This window comes from Vombatus ursinus, unplaced genomic scaffold (assembly GCF_900497805.2).
Source record: "Vombatus ursinus unplaced genomic scaffold, bare-nosed wombat genome assembly UNPS02014802.1, whole genome shotgun sequence".
NCBI classification, from domain to species: Eukaryota; Metazoa; Chordata; class Mammalia; order Diprotodontia; family Vombatidae; genus Vombatus; species Vombatus ursinus.
The window spans coordinates 13,839,664-13,866,978 of NW_020954580.1; the positions used below are offsets into that span (position 1 = coordinate 13,839,664).

Here is a 27,315-nt window from a genome sequence, read left to right on the forward strand (position 1 = left end):
TGAATCCCTGGGGAGTGTTGCTGTTCCCGACATGTGACCCACAAACCACTTTTTTGACACCTCTGCCCTAGAAGATTGAAAAGCTGGACACACACCCAGATTATGTAAGAGCTGGGATTTGAACTAAGGTTTTTCTGGCTCTGAGGACTGTTCTCTGTTGACTATAGTACACTACTCTCATCTTTGGTCTTATGAAGAATAACAATCTCAGGACCATGGTGCCTTGTATTTGTAAAGTGATTTCTACTTTCCACAGTGCTCTCACCTATATTGATTTTTGATATTCTTACCACCAGTTGCAGATTTGACTTTAAAGTTCCTAAGTTTGAATGTTGGCTTTGCTGCTCATTGTTTCAATGTCCTAGGGAAAATTTCTTCCATTCTCTGGACTTCAATTACCTTATCTGTAAAATGAGGGGGTTAGACTAAGTGATTTCTAATGTCCCTTCCAGCTATATAAATCCAGTTAGTTTGTGAACATTGTTTACGTAGGTATAACAGACACTGCTGTTTTATTTGGTATATGGGTCACATAGGTAAAATAATTTTTTCTGAACAGGGAGGGATATATAGTATATCTTGAAGAAACACTGAGTCTAGGCTACATTCAGATTTTATAATACCTTGATATATGCCAAAATAGAATTATTTGAATTTCATAGATGAGGAAGCTGTGTACCTTAAGGTTGAAATGAATAGTGGCAGAGCTTGGGATTAAAATCAAGGCATTCCTTCCCTACTAGGTGGCAGAGTTGAAACTAGAACTGGAGTCAAGAATCTGAGTTCAAACTGGCCCTTACACCCTTACTAGTTGTGATATCCTGGGCAAGTCCCTTCACCTATGTCTACCTCAGTTTCCTCATATGTAAAATGGGATAATAATAATAATAACAACCTCCCAGGGTTGTGAAGATAATATTAGATTTGTAAAGGTCTTTGCAAACCTTGAAGTACTGCGTAAATGTTAGCAGTTGTAATTATTCCCATCATGCCATGCTTCTTGCTTCAGCAAAATAGCACTCATTAACATCTCAAAAAATAATCTAACCCAACTGAAAAAATATATATTTATTAAGTACCTACTTTGTGTAAGGCCCTGTGCTAGGCACTGAGGATACAGACAAAAACAAATGAGCCCCTTCCTTCAAAAATGCTTCTAATAGATTGGACAAATAGAACATGTATAACAGTGATTACTCTGGCTCCTACTCCCTGAGAGCCTGGTTTGTTACATTTCTCACCTACCCCAGGTTTTTCTTGTACTTTTAAGGGGATTAGAGAGCATCTAGTGTCTGCCATTGGTTCAAGTCCCCAGCACCCCAGTTCTATTTAACTGTTTAACAACTAGAGTAGGTTTTTCGAAAGTATATCGGGAACGAACTAACATACCCATCCCCTCCCCCTCTTCTGGTAAGTCCACTGTGCCTCTGCCCCCTACCACTTTAATCTGAAGGGAAATGAAAGAGATTAGGTTTTCAGTTTAGCTCAGTTCCTATACAGCATCAGTACCACCAAGTTCCAAGTCTACCTGACTCCCACTCCCACCCCCAGCTCTCATTCTGATGCACTGCACTGGATCACTGGCTTCTCAGGGCTTTTTTGCTGGGGTGACAGCAACATCTAGCCTGAAATCCTGACTCCTAAATCTCCAGGGCTCAAGCTTTTGGGTCCAGGGACCCTACCATCTGTACCTAGAACTAAAAAGGATGACACAAACAGACCAAAACCCCAAACTTTTCTCCCAAGGCTATAGGGACCTCCCAGCTTAGTTCATGGTACCCACATTGTGACTGCATGATACCTTTTCCCCTGAATCAAGATGTCCTGGTCTAGTAGTTTTAAAACATAGCCTATACTAGCTCTGTAGCCAGTAGAAGAGGCTGCTCCCACCTTTGTGGTAAGGAGATGCAGAATGTCTGCTCCCAGAAGCAGGTCCCTACCTCTCTCATGTGGGTGCCTCTCTCTTAAGTAACATGGACAAGATTAAACTCCTGTTACACATGAATGGTGATGAGTATATATACACATATGATTATTTGAGGAGAGAGGGTACACATAATTGGAAAGTCACCTGAAGGAAATAGCACATGGCTTAAGTTTGATGGGAACCAGAATACTAAGGTGAGATCAGACTGTATTCCACTCATGAGAGACAGTCTATGCAAAGGCACAGAAATACAACGTGAGAGATTAGATGCCATCTATGGGGAATAGAAAGTAGACCTGTTAGTGATATAGACAGTAAAGTATAATAAGAATTAAGACTGAAAAAGGGAACTGAAGATAACGCAGGCAGCGCTAATGTTGAATATAGTGGTTTTTGTTTTATGCTAGAGGCAATCGAAAGCCACAAAAGTTTCTTGTGAATGGGAGCGATACGGTCACTAGAGCTTTGAGAAGACAATTTTGGCGACTGTGTGGAGGATGGATTACGGAGAAGCAATGCTGGAATTAAGGAGACTAATTAGGAGGCAATGAGAAGAAGAAAGGAAAAAAAGGGATTATAAAGTAATTTTCAGGTGGAAGAGGTTCATTTTCAGGGCAGCCAGGCCAGAAGGGTGTCGAATAGAAAAGGTGAGAATTGAGGACTGAACTAGGCCTAATTGGGAAGAGTTAGGAAGACCTACTAGTACTACAGGCAGCTCAGATCCTCTCTCCCCTGGTCCAGCCATCCTTGCTCTCCTGAATCTGAACCAGGTGAACCTTCTTTTCTAGGCAGAGATGCCCACTAACTCCCCCTTAGCCAAGGAGAGGATATGGGGCTTTGAGCCCAGTGCGGCCCTCAATCCCCAAAGAGGAAAAGTCAGAGTTTTCTAACAATCAAAGAGAAATATGACTTCCTTTCCCACTCCAAGGAAGGAAGGGCCTAGCATAATATCCTGAAATCCGAGACCTGTACCCCTAGCCAGGGGCACGAATCTTGTGGTCTGAGAGAGGGCTCCTGAGCCACTTTCTTTTCTCCCTTCAGAATGGGATTAAACTGTGTTTGCCCAGAAAACTTGACCCCTTCCAATGATGACCAGTTAGTGGGTGGTGTTTGGGCACAAGGGAGCATCAGAAGTGTCATGGTCATGTCTCTTAGAAGGTTCAGGATCCAGAAGAGATAGCAATCCATTGCTCCTGTTCCACCTTTGCGCTACTGCCTGTGCTCCTGTCATCATTACTCCCACTCCCATGAAAAATAGGAATCCCACTTTGTTGGCAATTTGAAATCCCAGAACATCTGACTGCAGTTGGAGCCTGGGTTTCCTAGCTCTGCCAAGTAAATATTTCCATAGGATGCTTCTCTTCACTGGAACTGAGACTCCTAACACTGCTTCCAGAATTTACTGAGAATACAGGGAGACAATGAGGTCTGACCTTGGATCTGGAATCAGAAGACCTGGGTCCGAATACTTGCTCTGACACTCACTACTTGTATTACCTAGAGCAAATGGTTTCACTTCCCTGGGCCTCAGCTTCCTCATCTTCAAAAGGAGGGACATGGATTAGAAAGTCTTGAAGATCTCTTCCATTAGTAACCTTGTGGGAACCACATAGACATGGCCTTATAACCTGCTTCATTTTCCCAAGTAGACGATAATAATGTTTTTCAAATTAGGTTTTAAAAAAAGAAAGAGAATTTGGTAGTTCAAACCTTTAGTCTTTGCTACTGTAGAGATTCAATATGGTAGATCGCTTACACTATGGGGTTCTGAGCTGCAGTAAGGATAAAGTAATTTGGGCGTCTACATTAAGTCCCACATGGATATGGTGTTTTCAAGAATAGAGAGCTACCACGCTTCTCGAGGATGGGTGAACAGATTGGAAATGGAGTAGACTAAAATTCCTGTCAAATTAGTAGTGAGATTGGACCTATGAATAGCCACTGTATATCCAGCGTCATTAGGATAAGGAAGCAGAAGGAAGGAAGGAAAGGGAAAATATTTGTACTAAGAGATTCATCAACCTATTGTCAATTCAGCTACCAGATTACACAGACCTAGTATCATTATTCTTCATGTTTTCTTATATTTTCTGTGGAAGAGTTAACCATTTTAGAAAGTATAGATGAATATAATCATATACCAGTCAGTTTTACTCTGGCGGCCCTCAAGAATGAAGAGTAGATAAATAGGAATTAATAGCCTTATAAATTTAGAAATTTCCAAGTGGTCTATAAAAAGACACAAGGATTATTTGTACTATTGTTCTACCATCTTTTTATATCCAGAAAAAAAAATGCATTTTAATGAGCTTTTAAAGGAATATGGGAGGGGAAAAAAAAATATTCATTCCTTGGTCAACGGGCACTCTTGGGAAGAGTTGCCTTTTCTCTTGGGGTACTACCTTCAATCTGATATTCATTTTGGCTCAGATCAGTTGTAAATACCAGCCTGTTTCTGTGAAATGTAACTGGTGTTTGCTCTGGGCTGCTGGGACAGCCATGCATTGTTTGTTCTGTCAGTAGCTGTGCTGGAGTATCCACCGAGCATTATTCAGATCAGCTCTCTCCAACCAGCTGTCCTAATTCCAAGTGGACTGGTGGAAATCTTTTTACTTGCCACAACAGCTGTGTAGCCTGGTAGCTTAAAAGATAGTAGTTGGGTGAATTAACTATTGCTACAAAATCTCTTTCTCTCCAGTAAACAGCTTGTATGGATGAACTAGCACTGTTGAAAACATTTCAGTAAGTGCAATTATAGACAAGATTATTCTGGAAGTCTTAATTATATGATTTTAAATTATTTCCAAGATATAAACAGTTGCTATAGAAAAAGTTTAATAAAATGAATCATCTCACATTGTGATATCACTCAGATTGTGATAGTTAGAAAACTTTGTTTCTCTCTCCCTATCACTTTTCTCATCAATGTTATGCCACCGCCTTCCCCCAAAACTGATCTGCCCATTTCTCAACTCTCACATGCATACCTCCCAACAGAAGGAGCTAAGTTTTTGAAGGTGCATAAAAACCTAAAGTAGACTAGTTATAGAAAAAGAAAGTGTAATTTAAAAAAATTAATTTAGTTTTAAATGATCACAAATCTATTTTCTCTATTTACTTCTGATCCCCAATGGCAGGGTAAGTGTTAGAGGGGAGGGAAAGAAAGGAAAACAGAACCTTTGTAATGAATATGCATAGTCAAGGAAAACCAATTCCTGTATTAGCTATGTTCAGAAAGAGTATGTCTCAATCTGCATCCCAATCCCATCACCTCTCTGTCGGGAAGTAGATTCTCTAATTTGTTTATATCTAAGATATTCATCATAGGTCATCTGAAATAGTAATTGTTCATTGTGTTGATTAAATCTTATTCTTAAATCTTTGAGAGTTGTTCATCTTTACAATGTTGTTGGTGTCATACAAATTGTTCTTCTAGTTATGATCACTTCATTCTACATTAGTTCACACTAACTCTTGACAGGTTTCTCTGAAACTATCCCTTTCATTACTTAAAACATGATAGTATTTCACTATATTCATGCACTATAATTTGCTTCGCTATTCCCCAATTGATGGACAACTCTTTTGTTTCCAATTCTTTGTCACCAAAAAGCACCAAAAGAGCTGCTATAAATATTTTGTAAATATGTGTCCTTTTCCTTTTTGATGTCTTTGTCTATTAAGCCTTATACTAGTACAGGTGAGTCAAAGGGTATGCAGAGTTTAATAATTTTTTTGGGGGGTGGCATAGTTCCAAATTATTTTCCAGAATAACCCCATCAATAATGTCTTTATGTGCTCCCTTTTCCCCAGCCTCTACTACAACATTTCTCTATATGTAGGTTTTATCAGATTATATTCCTGTTTTACTAGCAATTTTTGTCAAATATTGAGTTCTTATCATTGAGTAGCTGGGGTCATTGAGATCAGATACTGCTAGACCCTTTTCCTTTCTACTTTTTCCCTTATTTCCCTCATGACTTTTTGTTTTTCCAAATGAATATTAATATTATTTCTTACTCTACAAAATAAATTTTTAGTATTTTGATTGGTCTGGCCCTGAATAATTAAATTATCATTGTCATTTTTATTATATTGACTTAGCCTATCCATGATCAACTAATAATTCCCCAATTATTTGGGTCCGTTATTATTTCCATAAAGTGCATATAGATGAATTCATATAGTTTCTGTTTCTGTTTTGGCAGGTAGACTGCCAAGTATTATGTACAACTTGTATCTATTTGAAACAGAATTTCTTTTTATCTCTGCCCACTGGTTTACGTTAGGGAAATGGTAATTTATGAGAATTTATTTTCTATCCTGCAACTTAAAGCAAGTGTAAATTACAGAAATATTTTAAATAAGAGAGAGTTTCATTAATTGATCGAGTTGGCACTTTGGAGCCAGGAAGATCTAGATTCAAGTCGGCGCAAGTCATGTGACCATTAAGCTCTCAGTATTTCCGGCAACTTTCTGACTCTAAGTTGTAGCAGAGTTATGTCTCTGCACCAGTACAAAGAGTTTGCACACTGGGAGTTCTATGAATGAATGAAATTACAAGTTCATACCAATAAATATAGAACATGCAGTTTCCTTAATTATGAGCAAAGTAACCCCGTAACTGCTAATAAAAAAATCTCCATATGAAGTTTTTTGGGTTTTTTTTAACCTAGTATATCTCAATGGATACCATTTATTTAAAATTTGTAGTAGCCATCTGCATAGAAGACAACCTAACAACTAGACGTAGGGCAAATATGCTGACTTATTTGTAAATAGGCTCTTTTCTTATAAGCGAATTATGCATGGCTCCTGAAATCTTATTTAAATTATTAATCAATTTATCAAATGTGTTTTGCACAAGCAGTGCAAAGTTAAATTTACCAATCCAGTTTGAATTATCCCCAAATCTAAATGAATGGAATTTATATTAAATTTTCTATATTTTACTCCCTCAGTTAAAACAACCCATAAAAGTGGATTTATCCTGAAAATACAGCTTTTTAAACTTTTAATGCATTTCCACAGTTCTTGTAATTTGAGAAGGGGAGGGTGACAGGAACATGTCTATAACATGATAGCAATTTAGACTCTAAGGGAGAAAGGAAGAAATGTATGTAAGTATGTATGTATATGTATATATAATATATAATTGCTTTAAAATTTTATATAGAAACATATAAGTATAAATGTATGGATTTTTAAATTTTTGAATATCTGAGCTTATAGCTTTGAAGTTCACATATATATTTATATCTCTGTGTATGTTTGTTTGTAATGTGAGGGAAACTCTGAACCCTCTCAGAGGAAGAAAGTAAGCAATATTCTTAATGACAACTGATATTTGTTTAGTCCAATTTGGTTCTAAGATATTTTACATACATTACCTCACTTGATCCTCACAAACAGGCTTATGAGGTAGATCATGCTGGCATTACTAATTCCCACTTTACAGGTGAGCAAACTGAGGTTGAAGGAGGTGAGAAGTTTCCCAAGGTCAAGAAGTCATAAATGCTAGTCAAGATTCAAATCCATGTTCTGGCTGCAAGTCCCCATCTTTTCTTTACTTCACTATGTTCTCTCTACAATAGCTAATTTGCAAAAGTATAAAGAGGTTCTAAATGTTTCCCCCCTGCTTCACATAATTTAAATGCTTTTGATTTTGAATGTTCCTGAACTTTCTAATCCCCCCCCCCCCACCATCTGTAAAATGAAGGGACTGGATTAGATTATTTCTAGGATCTCTTCCAATTCTAAATTTCTATAATTTCTATAATTGTTTGGTATTGTAATGGTTCAAACCTTTGGACCTCCTCCATGAGCATAAAAATTATGTACTACTTATATCCCTGATTTGTTTACAAAAAACATTTATAGTCTTTATCTTTGTATCTTCAATCAAGCAAGCAAGGAGACATTTATTAAGCATCTACTGAGTGTCAGGACTGTGCTCTACACTTAGGAGAGAAATACAAAGAACAAAGGAGTTACTACAGCTACTTTGCCCGGTGTCTGTCTGGTCCATACTAAAAATTTAATAAATGCTTGTTAGTTCATTAGTGATAGGCCATTTCACGTAAGCAATAACAGAAGATGAGTGAAGAGCAGCATTTGAAAATATTTGTCAAGGGGCAGCTAGGTGGTGCAGCATATAGAACACTGGCCCTGAAGTCAGGAGGACCTGAGTTCAAATCTGGCCTCAGACCAAATACTTGACACTTACTAGCTGTGTGACCCTGGGCAAGTCACTTAACCCCAATTGCCTTAACAAAAAAAAAAAAAGAAAGAAAAAGAAAATATTGATCAGAGTGAATTTCCAACATGTTATTAGATCTTCAAGGGCAGGAACGATACCTTAAGTTTTTACTATTTTTCCTTTGCATTTAGCACAGTGCTTTGCCCATAACACAGGTGCTCAAAAAATATTTATTGAAGTATATTTGTAGAATCCATTGTATTTGATTTTGATGTTGTTTTTTTCCACATCAAAAATGTAAAAGTGCAGGTGAAATGTAAAACCTCAAAATATAGAATCGTAGAGCTCTAGGATTTTAGAAATGGAAGGGTCCTTCTACAGATGGAAAACTGTGCCCCAAAGAGATAAGATGGCTAACTCAAAGTTCACTGATACAATCTAGTCTTCTAACTAATAGTCTTCCTGTTCTTTCCACAATTTATTTCATTGAATCATTGAGATGGAAAGAACTTGAGAGATGATCTCTAGTGCCCCTATCTTCAATTACATAATATGTTTTTCTATAGTTGTCCATGATCTTGGTATTTGATCCAGGATAATGTTTAGTGTCCTGCCTTAGTGTATGTTCTACACAAAAATGCCAAATATGCAACCTAACATAGTATCCTGAGTTGGTGATAAATATTTGTTGATTGAGCATCAACCATGCTAGTTTCATAGGGTGCCAGAAAGACATTATCATATCAGAGCAGCATACCATAGTGGTTTAAGAGACAGATTTAGAGTTACGGACACCTGTGATTAAAACTAGCCTCTGCCATTAACCATGGATGTGTTACCTAATTTCTTTGAGCCTCAATTTCCTCATCTGTAAAATAGGAATTATAATTCTGTACTACTCAGGATTGTTATGAAACTCCAACAAGATAATTGCCATAAAGTACTTTGTAAGTATTAATGTGAATAATGCTTATTGATAAGAAACCATTATCTATAATGTTGTGTTGGGCATTCAAAGATTTGACTTTGGAGTTCTACAAGCATTTTTGAGTTTCATACATAGCACAAATTCTCTAGATAGAGGATAGGCATCCAACTTCCTATTCATTTACACTAATGATAAAAAACAGTGGACTCTTAAGCTCAACACCTTGTTCCTGCCTCAAAAATAGAAGTTCAAGATGATTTTTAATTTTATTTGGTTTAAACAGTTGCCATGTCCATTAAAAATTCCATCTATGTACCTTAAAGTCACTCCATGATGTTGAAATACAACAGTTGAAAGAAACCTGTACAAATCAAGATAAATTTGGCAGCTACCCCCATCTTAAACCAAACTAGAGAGTGTAGAGATCACACCATGGGAGAAGATGGGAATCTCTATGATTAATGATGCCAGAACATGATATTCAAAAAGCGTGACTAAGTTCCATCTGCTTAGCCTTCATTAACTGCTGGTATTTTGTGGTTAAGTAAAAATATATTTTTTCCCTTTTGTTTTGCTTTTGAGAATGGGAATAACCTCGTTCCCTTATAATGAGATGTCATTTGCACAAAGCAGACATTTAAAGCAATGAGATTAAAAAGTCAGGGATTTAGAAATTGTCCTTAGAGAACCACAGTAAAAATAGTACAGAAAGATGACTCCTTGTAACTGGATTAAGATGCATTTTACAGAAACATCTTTTAAAGGAAAAAGAACGTATTTTTCACTGGTTATTTGAAAAGGATGTGAGTCATTACCTGTGAATACAGCAATTTATGTAGCCTTTAATGAAGAAAAAAGAGAAGTTTATTGAGTAGAGTCCTGTGCTAAGAACAAAACTCCTTTAATCCTAGTTTTATCATGTGAAAATTTTGTCATCCAGTCATTTAAAACCATTCTCCTCCCAATTAATTGCTGGACTCCTATATAGGAAGAGTAGTCAGTGACTTAAGTAATGTGATTTCAGGGGCATTGAGAAGGCATCTAAACATTTCCCTCCTCCTGATGACTTGTGACTGAAAATTGAGCCTTAGAGGTCTATTTCACTTCAAAATCACTTGAAATGCAGGAGAAGTAACACAAAGTGCTATCATTCACTTATACATCAGTATGAGTGTCAGATCCTCTCTTCAGAGCAGGTTTTCATAAGGAGTTGAGATAAAAAAAACCAAGAGAGCATTGGACAGCTGAAAAATGGGGGAAAGAGCTAAGAATCAAGAGGGTGGATATGGCAACTTACTTCAGAATTTCCCCTAGAGCCAGTCATGTGTCTATATCCATCTATAAAATAGGGTGCATTTAATAATCTGAATTACAAAAGTGTAGTGAAGAAAAGCAGATTTGCCATAAAACAGTTGTTCTATTTGCACAATTTCTATTTGGCTTGTAAAGTCTTCTTTCTTGGCTCAGACAGACATTTACTAATATTGTCCCTTCACTTACCTCGTCATCCTGGAAGTCAAGCAAGGGAGAGAAAATGAGAAAATTAAGAGACAAGGGAGATTAAGTTTCTTGCCAAAGTTTATAAGCTAGTCAGTTGTGGCTCCCAGTATACTTATCTTAGCCTAGCATTTTTTTTTCTAATAGACCATCTGGACAGCTCCCTCTGAAAGCACAATTTGTTTCCTTGCAAAGACAGATTCCCACAAAATCAAACAAGCAAAAACTATAAAAGTATTTTTGAACTACTTTCTGATTTTCATTAATTGTACCCTACTTCTTATCGGCCGATTAAGTGGCATATGGATTCATCGACTGGCATATTATTTTCCTGGGGGCACTATGTAAAATACATACTATATTAAGTGTGATAGAGGATACGTTATTGTTGATTGGATAAAAATGTCTTGTAGAGCAAGATCATATTTTTATTAATCGGATCAAGAACTTCATCAGGAATAAATCATTTAGAGGGGGAAAAAAGTAATTCAGTTTTTATTGTGTAATTTAATAATACAGAAGCTAGATAGAGCATGCTGCTCTGCTCTGCCCAAAAGTTTAGTTTGGGGAAACTGATATGTGATGATGAAACATGAACATTTTCCTAGGGCTGATTTCAATTGGTTATAAGAATAGCATTCTCCTAAGACAGGAGAAAAAGTAGCTGGATTGGCACCGGAGGAGAATGATGAGGGTCCTGGAAAATAAGCTAAGCTAGATCCTGCTGAAGGAGAGACTACTTAGAGTAAGGTGACATAGTGGCAGTATTTAAATACCTGATGACCATTATGTGACTGATGATGTGGGCTTGTTCTGTCTGGTCACAGGAGGCAGGGCTAGGACCAGTGGGTTAAATTTACATATAGGTAGATTTTGAGTCAATGTGAGGAAATCCTGACAATTAACACTGTTCCAAAACAGAAGAGTGGGCCTAGGGAAAGAACGAGTGGGCTCTCTTTCATTGAAGGTGTGTAAGCAGGACTGCATCTACTTGATGGGATGCATTGAAGGTATTTCTGTTCAAGGTTCCCTTCCAACTCTGAGAGTCTAAAAGGATGCCGTTCTGACAAAAGATAAAGGGAAACAATACTGTGCACAATAATGAACTTTTCTGTTTATTAATGTAACATGGGCCAATACTATGAAATATATTTAAACATGTTTAATACTTTAATGCTACTAATATTATATTTTATGCATTTACTATATTACCTGCCCTTCTGATAACTTCTGGCATCTAAGCCAAAGTTATGAATACAATGCCCCAGGGATAAGGACACAAAATTAAACTGTCCTCCATCTGCCACCTTCACAAATCTGCCACCAGAAAAACTACCTACCCATGTATCCTCTTTCAGTTCATAACCTATCTCTTTGTGTCTCCATCCTGCTGACATTAAATACCTTTGCTGGCTAATTGAAAACATAAACCTACTTCTACCTTCTAAAGACTGGGCAAAAATGAGCTTTGCTGGGCTTAGCTAGAGTCTAAAAACAAAACTCTTCCCTCTGAAGTTCAGGTTCACTCCAGTCCATTCTAACTGCAGTGTGGATTTTAATTTTGACTCACAGCTTTATGTGCAGCTGTAATCATTTCCAATATTAAGAGTTCAACTCCCCAAATGGAGGTGGGGGGAAAGGGGGAGAAAGAGCTTGTTAAAAGCTAAAAACAGAAAAAAAAACCCAGAGGAAAAAAAGTAAAATCTGGCTTGGCTCTAAAGCACAAAAGTTATTTTCAAAGCCCATAAATTATGACATTGTGATTAACATGTAATTTAAATATATTTAAACAACAATTATATCAAATTTCAAGCCTAGCTAATTGGTCTCACAGATGTTCCCTAGGAGTTGAGTTGCTCTTGCATGGGAAAATGAAGAAATGCTTTTTTTTTTAATCATCAAAAGGCAAATATATATATATATATATATATATATATGTATGTATACACACACATACATACATACACATACTCAACAATCCTAACAACAATAACTGCTAAAAGGATTTTGCTTACTATTTGTGTTTTAATATTGAGATCAGGGAAAAACAAAAAAGACAAACGAACGAAGCTGATGTTACTTGGCAAGAGAACCTGATATGGATTTGGCAGGTTGCTGGCTGTAAGTCATGTCAGAAGAGTGACATTAAGTGAATTCTAATATGGTGCGACCTCTCCTGATGTCTTGCAATAAACAAAATCTAAAAGGTCCAGTTATTTTGAGGGCAGTAGGATGAGAACTAGTCAATGTAATAGACAAAGGTAGCCAACAAACTGATTGTTTTTCTGGAGGGGAACAACAGGTGAGCCATCCCTTTAATCATTTTTCTTTAGTTATCCTACACGTAAAAGATACAGAGATGATTGATGCTTCTTCACACAGCGATTGTAGTTTAACAACATTATTGGGCAGCTCCACCTCGCTGGCAAGCCAAGAGGTGAAAAGAATATAGTAATCATGAGTACTCTGGTGAATTCCTCTAGCCTTAGACAACTCAGAAGTTGTGTGGGTTTTTTCAATTTTTTTTAACCCTCTTTTCAAGTCTTCTTTCCAAACTGCAATAGTCACCTTGTTTTTGTATGTATATGCTGGTAACAAATCATTATCATCTTTCCTTGAAGTGGTTGTCAAGGCACATACAGCAGAAATAATGCAGAGCCTGGAGTCAAGAGAATACTAGGTTCCATCCCGCCTCTGACACTTCCTGTGTGACCCCAGGCAAATCATTTAATCTCACTTGCCTCAATTTCTTCAGCTGTAAAATGGGGATAATAACAGCACCTACTTTTAAGGATTGTTGTAAGAATCAAATTATTTGTAAAGTGCTCGGTATAGTGCCTTGCTCATAGTAGGCACTATTTGAATTCCTTTCCTTATCTTGTGGTCTCTATAATAATGAAACCACAGCTCCAGCCTTTATCCCTGTTCACATATATCATTTCTGTTTATTCTCATAACAATCCTGTGAAGTAGGTGCTGTTATTATTCCCATTTTACAGATGAGGAAAACAGACTGAGAGAGGTGAGGTAATTTGTCCAAGGTCAAAAAGCTAGTAAGTATTTGAGGTAGGGTAGAGCTCTGATCTCTATGCCAGTAAATGTCCAATTACTAGTGGTCAGCAGTACATTTTAATATCACACACCACATTTCTATGTCATTTTAAGTTTTAGCAAGGACTTTCTTTAAAATAACACAGTGAGATACCTACTTTTGGCATTATAATTCCCATTTTTCATATGGATAAAATGAGGCCAAGAAAGGTAAAGCATTATCATTTCCATTTTACAGATAAAGAAACTAAGAGAAGTTAAATGACTTGTCCAAGGTAACACCTCAAACAGGTAGGGCAAAATAGTAAAGGAAATGGGAGTGGCAGGCAGCATTTTAGGGATGAAGGAACCTAAGTGAGCAGTCAGAGAATTAATAGAAGGATCAAGAGATCAGGTAGCACCTGACTGAGATTAAGGAGTATCCTGCCAGCTAAAGTACATAATGAGAATTGATAAATGTTTGACTTCAAATAAATTGATGAATTGCGTATTTCTTCTCAGATTTCAATTTACACCCCCCCCCCCGAGGGAATCTAATTGAGTCCTACAAGTAGTCCTATTGTTGGCAAAGGTCTCGTTCCTATATTATTTATTATCTTTAAGTTTGTATTATCCCTTTCAACCTTTCATTATTGCTGATAATCAGCAGTTTTAAAAATCCACTGCATTTACATATGAATTGTATCATTGAAAAAAAATGCATCTCTAAATATCTGAGAGAAGTTCTAGACCACTCAAAATATAGTTATGAAAGTTTCAATAAGTCTTGACCATCAAGAAGTTTCTGAGAACCTTATGGTCTTTGCTATTCCTGTAAGAATAAACTATCTCTTCACCATAATAACAAAAGCCTTTCACTATTAACACAAAATCTATTCAGGTTTTAGCCTTGTATTCATATTATCCTACTCAATGAATTGCCTTGTAAATATTACAATAACCCATCATTTGCTCTGACATCCCACATTAGGAGACTTAAGAATGGCCATTTTCTTATCATACTAATCCCCAAATTATTTGCACAAGGTTGTAAGCCAGCTCCAGTGATTATCCAAATTTATTTGATACCATTTCTTCCTGGATAATTCCCAAGGAACTACTTGGTACCCTGGTATTCGCAAACAATGTATCTCCCCCATAATATCTTCCCGATGCTTTTTGGTAAATGGAGATTCTTTTTGGAGAGCTATCTTCCTTACAGATTTCAACTAGAGATCCTTAAGAATCCTTTTACAAAATGCTAACACATCACTAAATTATATATAAAAGACTACCTACACCAAACATCTAGGTGTGTTGATTGGCATATATTTTCCTCACATGACTGTAGTTATGGAGAGGATAGGAATAGTTTTCCCCCTTCTATTTTAGTATTTAATTCAAGGATTCATGATTTCAGTTGGGTGTGTAGCTACCCCTTCATATTTGAGTAATTGGGGAAAATAAACTACGTCCTCCAAGTGGTATGCATACTGGTTGGCAACAGGTAGAGAGACAGATAGGTGGCAACAGAGCCTAGGGAAAGAGCAGTGGAAATCAGAACTTGGAAGGTCTCTGGGAATTTTTGTTCTCACTTTACATTAGGGAAATCATATCTAAAGACTATAAAGTTCTACAGACTTGCCTTGACCCTGAAAACCTGATCAGTAAGATGTAGGAGGCATTATTTTAGATCCATTAAGATTGGCAGTCATTAAAAGCATCAAAGAGTATTAGGTGCCACTGCCACCCAGCCCCCCCTTCAAATATCAGCAAGCAACAAGTCAAAATAGGACTTGTGATGGGGAAAGGTCTCTGCCAGAGAAGCTTTCATAGCCCTTTAAAAACATTTTATTTTTCCCGAATTACATGTAAAATAATTTTATATAATTATATAATATTCATATAGCAAATATATTTATAATATTATATATTTATTTGTAAAATATATATTTATATAATTTTTATAATATAAAAATGATTTTTTTAAATTTTGAGTTCTAAATTATCTCCCTTCATCCCTTGCTTCCCCCCTTGTTGAGAAGGCAAGCAATTTGATGTAGATTATACAGGTGGAGTCATGCAAAACATATTTCTGTATTAGTCATGTTGTGAAAGAAAACATAGACAAAAAAGAAGAAAGAGAGAAAGAGAGAAAGAAAGAAAGAAAGAAAGAAAGAAAGAAAGAAAGAAAGAAAGAGAAACAAAAAAAGTTTCCTTCAATCTGCATTCAGATTCCAATTAGTCCTTTCTCTGGAAGTGGATTTTTTTTTTTCATCATAGATCCTTTGGAATTGTCTTTATCAGAGTAACCAAGTTTTTCACAGTTGACCATCATACAATATTGCTATTACTGTGTACAATGTTCTCCTGTTTCTGCTCACTTCACTTTACATAATCAGTTCACGTAAGTCTTTCCAGGTTTTTCTGAAAGCATTCTGCTTTTAATTTCTTATAGCACAAAAGTATTCCATCACCATCATATACCACAACTTGTTCAGGCATTTCCCAATTGACTGGCATCCCCACAATTTTGCCACCACCAAAAGAGCTGCTATAAATATCTTGTACATAGAGATCCTTTTCCTTTTTCTTTGATTTTTTTTTGGGATACACTATGAGTTATACCACTAGGTCAAATGGCATGCACAGCTTCAAAGCACTTTGCGCATAGTTCCAAATTGTTTTCCAGAATGGTTGAATCAGTTTACAACTCTACCAATGGTGCTTTAGTGTCCCAATTTTCCCACATCATCCTCTCCTACATTTGTCATTTTCCCTTTCTGTCATATTAGGCAATCAAACAAGTGTGAGGTGGTATCTCAGAATTTTGTTTTGTTTTGTTTTGTTCTAAATTTTCATTTCTTTAATCAATTCATTTGAAAACTACCTGTTCATGTTTTGTAACCATTTGTAAACTGGGGAATGACTTAACATTCTTATAAATTTAACTCAATTCTCTATATATTTGAGAGATGAGACCTTTATCAGAGAAACTTACTATAAAAATGTTTCCACTGTTGTGATTGTTAACTATTTATTTCCCTCCATCCCATTTTTTCCCATTTATCCTTCTCTCTCCTTTCATCCTGTCCCTCCTCAAAAATGTTTTGGTTCTAACTACTACTTCCCTCAATTCATCCTCCCTTCTCTCAGCCTACCACATCCCTTCAAAAGAGAAGGGGAAAAGATCCCCTTCCCTCCTAATTCCCTGTAGGGTAAGATATATTTCTATACTGAAATAACTGTATATGTTATTCCCTCTTTGAGCCAATTCTGGTGAGAGTAAGATTCAAGCATTTTCTGCCACCTTCCATCTTTCCCTCCACTGTAAAAGTTCTTTCATGCTTGTTTTATGTGAGATAATTAAGCCCATTCAACCTCTCCCTTTCCCCTTCTCCCAGTGGATCTGTCTTTCATATATGTATATGTATATGTACACACATATATGTATATATGTACATACATATGTATATATGTGTATATGTACATGTGTGTGTGTGTGTGTGTGTGTGTGTATTCCCATCATGGTCAACTCATACCCATGCCCTCTATGTAGATTTCTTTTAACTACCCTAATAATGAGAAGGTTCTTAGGCATTATAGATATCATCTTCCCACGTGGGAGTGAAAGCAGTTTAACCTTGGGATATTGCATCCCTTATGATTTCTCTTTCCTGATTACCTTTTTATCCTTCTCTTGAGTCTTTCTCTTGAAAGTCAAATGTTCTATTTAGCTCTGGTCTTTTTATCAGGAATGCTTGAAAGTTCTCTGTTTCATTAAATATCCATTTTCCCCCCTGGAGATAAGATTCAGTTTTACTGAGTAGGTGATTCTTCATTGCAATTCTAGCTCTTTTGCTCTCTAAAATATATTCTAAGTCCTTCAACCTTTAATGAAGGAGCTACTAAATGTTGCATTATCCTCACTGTGGTTCCACAATATTTCAGTTGTTTCTTTCTCGCTGCTTACAATATTTTCTTCATGACCTGGGAGCTCTAGAATTTGGCTTTAATATTTCTGGAAGTTTTCGTTTTGAGATCTCTTTCAGGATGTAGTCAGTAGATTCTTTCCATTTCTTCAGAAAAACCCCAAAAGACTTGTATGGACTGATACTGAGTGAAATAAGTAGATCCAAGAGAACATTGTACACAGTAACAGCCACATTGTGCAATGACTGACTTTGATAGACTGACTTTTCAACAATACAAGGATCTAAGACCACCCCAATTCTAATTTTTAAGGAATTATTTTCTTCAGTGTGCCTCTTTTTCCATTTGGCCAATTCTACTTCTTAACAGATTGTTTTTTTCCTTCAAGGAAATTTTGTACATTTTTTTTTCCATTTGGCCAATTCTGATTTTTAAGGAGTTCTTCTCTTCAGTAGATTGTTGTGCCTCTTTTACCATTTGGCTTATTTTTTTTAAGGTGATATTTTCTTTAGTATTTTTTGTGTCTCCTTTACCAAGCTGTTGATTCTTCTCATTATTTTATTTCATAGATGTCATTTATTTTCCCAATTTTTTTCTCTACCTCTTATTTGATTTTTTAAATTCCTTTTGAGCTCTGACAGGAATTTTTTGTGGCCTGAGACCAATTCACATTTTTCTTTGTGGCTTTGGATATAGCTATTTTGACTTTGTTGTCTTCTGAGTTTGTGTTTTGATCTTCTCTGTTACCATAAAAACTTTCTATGGTTATGCTCTTTTTTTTTTGTTTTTGTTGTTTGCTCATTTTTTTCCAGCCTATTTCTTGACTTTCAACTTTATGTTAAAGTTGTGCTCTCTTCCTGGAGTAGAAGGGGCACTGTCCCAAACTTCAGATTTTTCATGCTGCTTTAAAAAAAAAAAAAACAACTAGTTCTGGGGGTCTGTAAGTTTTCAGTTCTTTTAGGGTGGGATGATCTAAGAAGAGGTGTGGTCACCACTCTTCTGGCATACGCTCTGGTTTGTGAGCTACCAAAAGCCCTATTCTCTGCCCTGAAATCATGACCACAGCTCCTCTATCCCGGTGGCTACAGGTTTGAGTGCGCCTGTGTTCCTACTCCTTGTCCTGCAACTACAACTGGAAACCACGTATGGACAATACAACAGAGTCCTAAACACAGTGCCAACCTGATCTGGGCTGAGAGTTCCAGAAACTACTGCTGCTGATTTTGTCACTCCTGCTAATTCAGTTGTTCCCAAGGCCTGCTGCTTGTTTACTAGGGTGTGATCTATACTGGACTGAGTTCCACTTGCACCTCAATGAGACGGACTTTTCCTGCTGAACTTCTAAGTTGTCATGGGCTAGAAAATTGTTTCACCCCATCCTTTTGTTTGTTCTGCCATTTCCAAATTCATTTTGAGGTGTTATTTTAAATTTGTTTGGAGGGGAATTTGGCAGAGTTCAGGCAAGTCCCTGACTTTACTCTTCCATTTTGAAGTTCTAATCATCTTAAATGTGAGTGGCTTGAGTTTTACTTCCCATCTTTGGGTCTAGAAGAATGGAGCTCCTTGAGGTTAGTGATCATTCTGTTTGTTTTGTCTTTGTGCTGCTGAGTGCTGTGTCTTACACACTAATTACTTAATAAATGTTTAATGTGAAGGTCCTTTTTCAAGGTATTCTTTCTGAATGAGAAAGGTAGCTGGATCAATTGAGTTGATGCTCTAATTTGAGTTCCCTGAGAATAAGGAATATCAGTTGTTGGCAGGGATCTACGTGACACTACATCCTGATTTGGGGTGGAGGAAGCTAGGGAGCCTTGGTGATTTTTGGACCTGTGAGGGTACTTATATTAGATAGGGAGGTAAGAGAAAATGTTTTGAAGTAGAGGTAGAGTCCCTATGGATTTTTATTCACATTAGGAGACTATGTCAGAGGCACCTAGGCAGCTTTCTTTCCATAGTCTTCTGCTTTTTTGGTCTAGTTAAGAGTTTCTATATTATTTTTATCATACATTTAAATACACATTTTCTCTATCCTCCCCACCCACCTAAGACCAAATATTGTTCACATGCACACACATAACAATACTAGAGTAAATAGCATATCCATTTTTATAACTATAGCTGCTGGTTGGTGCAGTGGATAGAGTGCTGGGCCTAGAGGCTGGAGGACCTGAGTTTGAAATCTGGCCTCAGATACTTACTAGATGTGTGAACCTGGGCAAGTCACTTGACCTCTGTTTGTTTCAGTTTCTTCAACTGTAAAGTAGGGACCCTGCAGAAGAAAACGTCAAACCACTCCAGTATCTTTGCCAAGGAAACCCAATAAAAATGGAGTCACAAAGAGTCAGACACAACTAAATATGACTCAAGAATAATTTTATAGCTATATGAAGAAAAGTTAGGGTGCTGACCCATTAAGGTATCTAAAAGATGAAGGATAGAAGAGGCATAAGTGATCCCAAACAACAGGAACTCCCACTTACTTTGGAACAGATTGGTTTCTTCTTGGGATAGTAATAGTAGCTCACATTTATAAAAAGGCTTTAGAGTTTACAGATTGTTTTCCTCACAACATTTTGTGAGGCAAACAGGACAAGGAGTTTTATTTCCATGCAGATAAGGGGTACTTCTATTTGGTGAATATAAATGATTTGTCTAGGGTTACATAACTATTAAGTGACCAAGTTCAAGTTGGAACCTAGGTGCATGGTTCATTCTTCTATTTTACCATTGTGATTTTGTACATGAGTCTTATTTTTTTTTTCTTCTATTCCATTGAGTTGTATAGAAAAGAAACCTTTCCTTGATCAGGATCAAGCTTTGAAAATTTTTCTTCTATGTTCCTTTACATTCCCTTCCAAAACTGTTAGAAAAGTTATTATGATTAGAATTTTCATCTTTGGTACATTGAAGTTCTGTATGGAATTTTCATTTTCTGGAATTAAATCCAAACATTTGATTTTCCAAATAAGCTTCTTGTAGCCAGAGTAGGATGTGAATTCACCAGTTGTGCAGACTTCACTGTTGTGCATGAGTTCCCCATTGGTTCATACAATTCATGTGGCTTTTGTTTTCCATTCATGTGACCTCTTATTATATCCGTCATTCCATTTTTCTTTCCTATTAGAGTGAATTTGGACACAGCCCTCCTCCTGCCTACACCCCCATGTCAGGAGTAAGTATTTCACAAACAACCTTCATCTTTTAGGCCTTTTGGCCCTTTGGACATACCATGTCTACTCTCCCTTTATCTTCCATAATTTTCCCAATCCCCCTCCCAATCCTTTTATCCCTCCCCCTGCCAACAGTGAGTAAGATGCTACAGTCCATTGTCTGGACATGTCAACAGATGCTTTTTATCCCAGACTGGAACTCATTAGAAAACTTAGAGTTCAGGGATATTAGAGATCAGCAATAGCTTTCAGTTTTTCTTCAAGGGATTTACTTGAGCTCATAAATTATGCTCTTGAATTAAGGGGCTAGTTTTAGCTCCAAATTTTCATGTCATGTTCTGTAAAGTAATAATCTGACTATAGCCTTCTAGTATAGTACTAGAGATTGAAAGCCATAGTAGCCTCAGGGAAAGGTAGTGAACAGGGAAACTTCAACTTTAAAACACATCAGCATATTTCTGTTTGTAATGACAATTGTCTATAGGCATTGACAACTCCATTTTCTGGAAGAGATTCTAACTTCATGCCACAAATAAGCTAAGTACATATAATGTGGTTGTTTTCTTGTTTTTTTGTTTTTTGCCAGGTCAGGCTTAAGTTGTGTTGAAAAAGCAAAATGGATAATGTATCATTACCAGGTATTTTATAAAGGATTCATCATTTAAGGAAAATTATATTTCAGGTGTTTTTAGTCTATATCTCATTTAAGGAAAAAAAGACAACTTTTTTTTTTTTCTGAAAGAAGAGCTTTGATAGTCCTTTATGATCTCACTGCTGCTCTTGGTGTTTCTGCTATTCCTATCATCACCTCCTCTCAAAATGTCTTTTTGCTTTTCACAGAACCAGTTTGTGTATAGAGATGGGGGCTTTGCTACAGAACAAGGAGTATCTCTGCCATACAGGGCCACCAGCTGTATAATCCCCGAAGCCCCTGTTGTACAAGGGGCCACAGCAGAAATTTTTGATGACACGTGTTGTAATGGCACTCTGCGCAAACAAGTGGCACCCCTTGTCCAGGAGGACAGCAGCACCCAAAGATATAGTGCTGACCCCACGGTGTTTGCAGCGGAACGGAGCCCACGAGGAGAAATGGATGAAGATGGGTATATGACTCCAATGCGTGACAAACCCAAACAAGGTATATATATATATATATATTGATTTCATTCTTAATCATACGTGACAGCTGATGAGTAGTGGACAGAATCATTGAGTAGGATATTCTCTATCCTGAAAAAGCATTGTGAGATACAAATTGGATAGTATCTCAAAATTAATATCTTGTTTGACAGTTGACAAGGATTTGGCCAATATACTTTTGATTGACGATGTAGAAGTATATTTTTTATTGTGCTGAAAGCATTCGTTTGCAGATTGAAGTTGTAAGCATTTAGCAAAGCTAGAAATGGCCTTGTGTAAATCACTTAACCCTTAGTGTTCCAAAACTCTTTGATGCTACAAACTTCAGAGGAGGTACTCATCTGGATGAGAAGAGAAAGTTCTTCAACCAAAGGCACCTAGCCTAGCTAATTTCATTAGCAATGAAATTAAAGGTCCAGTTGAAAAAAAGAAAAGAAATGAAGAGTAATTGGACCTGTCAGACTTGAGTATACAAATATGAGAAATTTTAATTCCTTAAAATTACATTTTAAAAATTAAGATTCTAAACTCTGTCCTAAGGAAATCCACCTCCACAGTCCTTACAAGAATGGATAACATTTTCTTTTATGCCACAGCAATAGTTTGTAGTGGGGAGACTAATCAAGAATTTTGAAATGTTTATTATATGGAGTCTTTCCTTTTCAAAAATGGAAAGATTTGATCAGATGTTGCGAAATGCTGACGCTTTGGGCTCCCTTATTTAACTTTAACTGGATGACCTATTTTTCAAACACTTTCAACTTTGTATACAGGATCTTAGAAATATTGATCCAGAACTGGAAGGGATCTCAGAGTCCAATCTAGTCCAAGCCCTTCATTATACAGGTGAGGTTACTGAGGGCCATAGAGCTTAACTAATGTATTCAAAGTCACAGAGGTAGCAAATGGCAGAGCCAAGGAGATTGAACTCAAGCCCTGTGACTCCAAGTTCAGGTCTCTGTCCCATTGTGAAACATAATAATATATGTTTATGTATGTGTGTGTGTATATATATATATATATACACATACATATATATATGCACACACATATATATGCAAATATCATATATACATAAACATCTATGACATCATCAAAGCAAAAAGTTACAGAAGAGTCAAACATCTTGAGCTCAATAACAAAATTAATTAAAAGTTTTAAGATGATAAAAAGCCTCCTAAAAACAAGAGAATAATACAACCTTAATTGAATTAAGTTTATCTTTCCCTTCATTAAGATTTAATCATGCCAACATTATAACATGTAGTCAACAGAAATATAAATCACTTTTTTTCCAAAGGTAGCATAAAGCTTTTCAAGGTAGAGAACAGTACATAAAAATAGGTTAGAATACTATTACATGGGTGTGATGTTTGTGGTTAAATGAACAAAGGCTATTCCATACCCACTCCTAAAATTAGCCCCCTACCATGAGGGAACCCAGAATGTCCTTAAGCTACCCCCACCATTGACCCTTCTCCTCCACCCCCCCCAAAAAAAACCTGAGCCCTACCTTAGCTGTAATAAAATATCATTTCAAGTTTTCAAATCATAAAAGACACTTAGCATTAAATAGCGTATTTGCTTTGAAATAAAAGCTTTCAACCTACAATCTGTTTTATTTGCCTTGTGGACAAAAAAAAAAGTGTAGTATTTCAGTTGATGCAGATTGGTCTGCATCATGCAGATTAGGTATTCTTAAATTCTGGTCCAGAGTTTAAAAGATAGATACCACATAAATTAAGAGGCTGAGTGTATTTCAAGAGCCCCATTGTGATTTTTTAGGGCCTACACCATGAGTAAACCAACTAAACTATCCAATGATAGATTTAACATTTTCATGTATATATATCTTCTTAACATTCTGTGTGAAAAAAAAAATCTGAATTTTGAAAGCTTAGCCAATTCTTTTTTAAAGAATCCACAATATGCTACTAAAAGTATATGGCAAATTTTCTTTCTGTCCATATTCTCTTCAAATGAATCACATAAAAAAATAAAATCACAGATTTACAACTCAGACTGCCCTTAGAAGCTATCTAGGTGAATGACCATATCTGAGATCCTGCCCAACCCAAATCCACCTAATAACTAAAAATATAGCCCTCATCCTTTGAGCTCATAATGAATCTGAAAAAAGGTATAAGGTATATTGCTTCTAGAAATATGCACATAAAGTACCTTTACTGCCTCTAGTATACTACAGGTATATCTAGTACTTGAGTTGTAATACATTCACTAACTGGTGGTTCATGGCCAGTGTTTTATTATTATTATTATTTTGAAATCTAACATGTATAAACTCCTGGTTATCTAGCCTTATTTCCTTTCCTGATTTGACATCCTGCTTTTAGAAAATCTCTACTAATGGCAGCTACCACCAAATTGTCACAAGCAATACATAGTTATGTGGGCAACTAGGTGGTGCAATGGATAGAGCACTGGGTTGGAGTCAGGAAGACTCATCTTCATGAATTTATATTTGGCCTCAGATACTTACTAGCTGTGTGACCCTGGGCAAGTCACTTAACCCTGTTTGCTTCAGTTTCCTCAACTACAAAATGAGCTGGAGAAGGAAATGGCAATCCACTCCAGTGCCTTTGCCAAGAAAACCCCAACATGGAGTCATGGAGAATCAAACATGACTGAACAACAAATACACAGTTACGGAGCAGGCACATCTTTTCTCTTCACTGTTGGCTGTGTTTGGATCAAAGCCATCACTTGTTTGTAAATCTTTGTCTTGGAATGGGGGCTAAGCCATACCTATTCTGGTTTTCCTGCCAGTTTTTAGTTGAATCCTGATTTCTCTACACTCTGAGGCCTCTAAGTATTCCCAGATAAGCTTCTGTTCACTCAACAAGTTTATACCAATTTGGACAATAGCACATTGAGAAAATGGGCCAGAATTAAGAGGAGAGATTTAGTTCTGGAGGAATGTAATGGAAAGTATAGTTAGTAGGAAGGAGTAGTACCCTCAGAGTGAGAAGGATTAATGCTAATCCCAGCCCTGCTGTTGATCTATCATTTCTTCACTACATACCCTCCCCTTTCCTTCTGTTGCCATGGTGATAGTAATCTGTAAAATAGTTTTTACAAGAATTCATGAAAACAAAGCCAATAGCTTTGAGATCCCCAGAAAAAGGAATCAGTTGTAATTAAAAGGGATTTCATAATAACCTTGATATAATACAAGTATTACGTAGGAAATAGAGGTTGACTATGAGTTTTTATCTGTTTCAGATTACCTGAACCCTGTGGAAGAGAATCCTTTTGTTTCTCGGCGAAAGAATGGTGACCTTCAAGCCTTGGATAACCCTGAATATCATAATGCCTCCAGTGGGCCACCAAAAGCAGAGGATGAGTACGTGAATGAGCCACTGTACCTCAATACCTTTGCCAACACCTTGGGAAATGCAGAGTACCTGAAGAACAATGGCCTACCTGGACCGGAGAAAGCCAAGAAAGCTTTTGACAACCCTGATTACTGGAACCACAGCCTTCCTCCTCGGAGCACCCTTCAACACCCAGACTACCTGCAGGAGTACAGCACAAAATATTTTTACAAACAGAATGGACGGATCCGGCCTATTGTGGCAGAGAACCCTGAATACCTCTCTGAGTTCTCCCTGAAGCCAGGCACTGTGCTGCCTCCTCCACCCTACAGACACCGAAACACGGTGGTGTAGGCCTGTTAGCGTTCCAGAAGTGGAGAGACATTCCCTCTCCAGTGTCCATGCTCCACCCCTCTTTGGTCCCCCCTCTCTTTCTCTTGTGGGCTTCCTCTACTTTCCAGGCCAGTCTTTTTGAGATATCCAAACAGAAGCTGTTAAGGATGCACTGAAAGAATGAAAAGTCCTGTGCTATTCTCGTTTGGAACTTAGAATGAAGGAAAGAAAGAGAAAGACAGGAGGGACCACACTGTTTTTGGTTTCTCCACGTGGTGAGGTCATGACAGAATGGCCAGGGAACGACCAGTAAATGTCACTTGGCAGTGTTGCTTGCTGTCAAAATAGTTCTTGATTTTTAAAACTCAGATGCTATAGAGAAAGTCACATGGTGTCTGTTTCTATCAGCAGGAACTGATGAGTGCATATTCAGCATTACTGGAAATAATAATGTAGTTTCCATTAGGAAAAGGACAATTTTTTATATCACATATGATAGTATAATAATTGAGATTGAGAATCCAATTTCTGTAACAATTTCTATCCCGGCAACTGAAAATGGTGAACTTTGGCTTTCATAACTATTTGAATCTCCATCAAAGTTATGAGAAATAATTATACGATTTCTTGTCTTTGGCCAATCCCTTCATCTTAGCCCCTCTCCCAGTTTTTGGTTCTTTTTTTCTAATTGCAGAGATATTACATTGATGCTTCAGTACATGTCATTAGCATTTTTATGTGTTGAGATAATTTAACAAAATAGTTTAAATAAGAATTCCTCTTAGGATTGCAAAAATGGCAAACCCTCAAATATGCACTTTTTGAGGTTAAAAAGGAGGCCAAGACATAAGGTTTATACAACCGAAATCTTACTTCCATGATTTATTGTAATAAACATGAGACTTACATACATAAAGCACATCTCCCAAAACTTTCACTGCTCCTTCCAGCTCATTATTGATCATAGTTAAAAGGCAGTAAGCAATGCTGGATCTAAGAAAGAAACCAAGAGACAGTTCCATGTGGTTCATGAAAACTGCTGATATGTTCAGGGGTGGCCCACTAAGTAATCTTTTAAACTGGAAGAAAAACACTGGATTGGGTGAGCTTACATACCTGGCAAAATGCTCAGGAATGTAGTTTGCACTTAAGCTACAATTTTATTCGTTCTCATTCTGAACTCTTCTGGATTTTGAAAGAAGCAATATGGAAGTGACCAGCAAATTCAAATTATTTAAATGTTTTTTTTTTTTTTAAAGAGTAATGATGAAGAAAGACTGTGGAAACGCCAAACCAAGTAAATTACATCTTTGGAACAATACCCAGGGATTATGGGAGGGCCAAGCACATTGTCTACTTGTGACATCACAACGATGTTATGGAGAAAGGCCACCCAGTCCTCATTCTCCATATGAAGGAAATTGACATGAACAAGACCTGAACTGAAGTCCATGGAGTGTCTAGTATTAGGACTATAGTTGTTGAATTAGAAGTTAACTCTAGCACATAAGGTGGTGTAGTATGTAGAAGGTTGAAAAAAATACAGACATGCATGGCTCAGAGAAATTGGGATTATAAAAAGTATAAATGATCATAATGATTTTTTCCAAGGTTTGATTTTATTTTCTGACACGCTGATCTTTTTTTTTAACTTTTGCATAATGAGTTCAGTTTTATTTAACCATTATGTTAATTTAGAAAACCTTTCCATTGTATCATTGTGAATTTTAACACTACTAGATGTGAGATGGTGATGGGCCTAGTGGCAGGAATGAGAGCTTCAGATGCACTAGAAATGTTCTTTCTTCTTTGGGGTGTGAGTA

General features: G+C 36.9%; 1 protein-coding gene across 1 annotated transcript in view; it reads left to right on the top strand.

Moving 5' to 3' along the window:
• ERBB4 (erb-b2 receptor tyrosine kinase 4) overlaps positions 1-25,595 on the top strand; it is an 833,670-nt gene extending 808,075 nt beyond the window's left edge. The window contains exons 25-27 of the mRNA XM_027873426.1: positions 20,639-20,686; positions 21,525-21,822; positions 25,068-25,595. Coding sequence (XP_027729227.1) covers positions 20,639-20,686; positions 21,525-21,822; positions 25,068-25,513 — 792 coding nt within the window. The 3' untranslated portion in view covers positions 25,514-25,595. The remainder of the gene's footprint in view (positions 1-20,638; positions 20,687-21,524; positions 21,823-25,067) is intronic.
• The last annotated feature ends 1,720 nt before the right edge of the window (positions 25,596-27,315 follow it).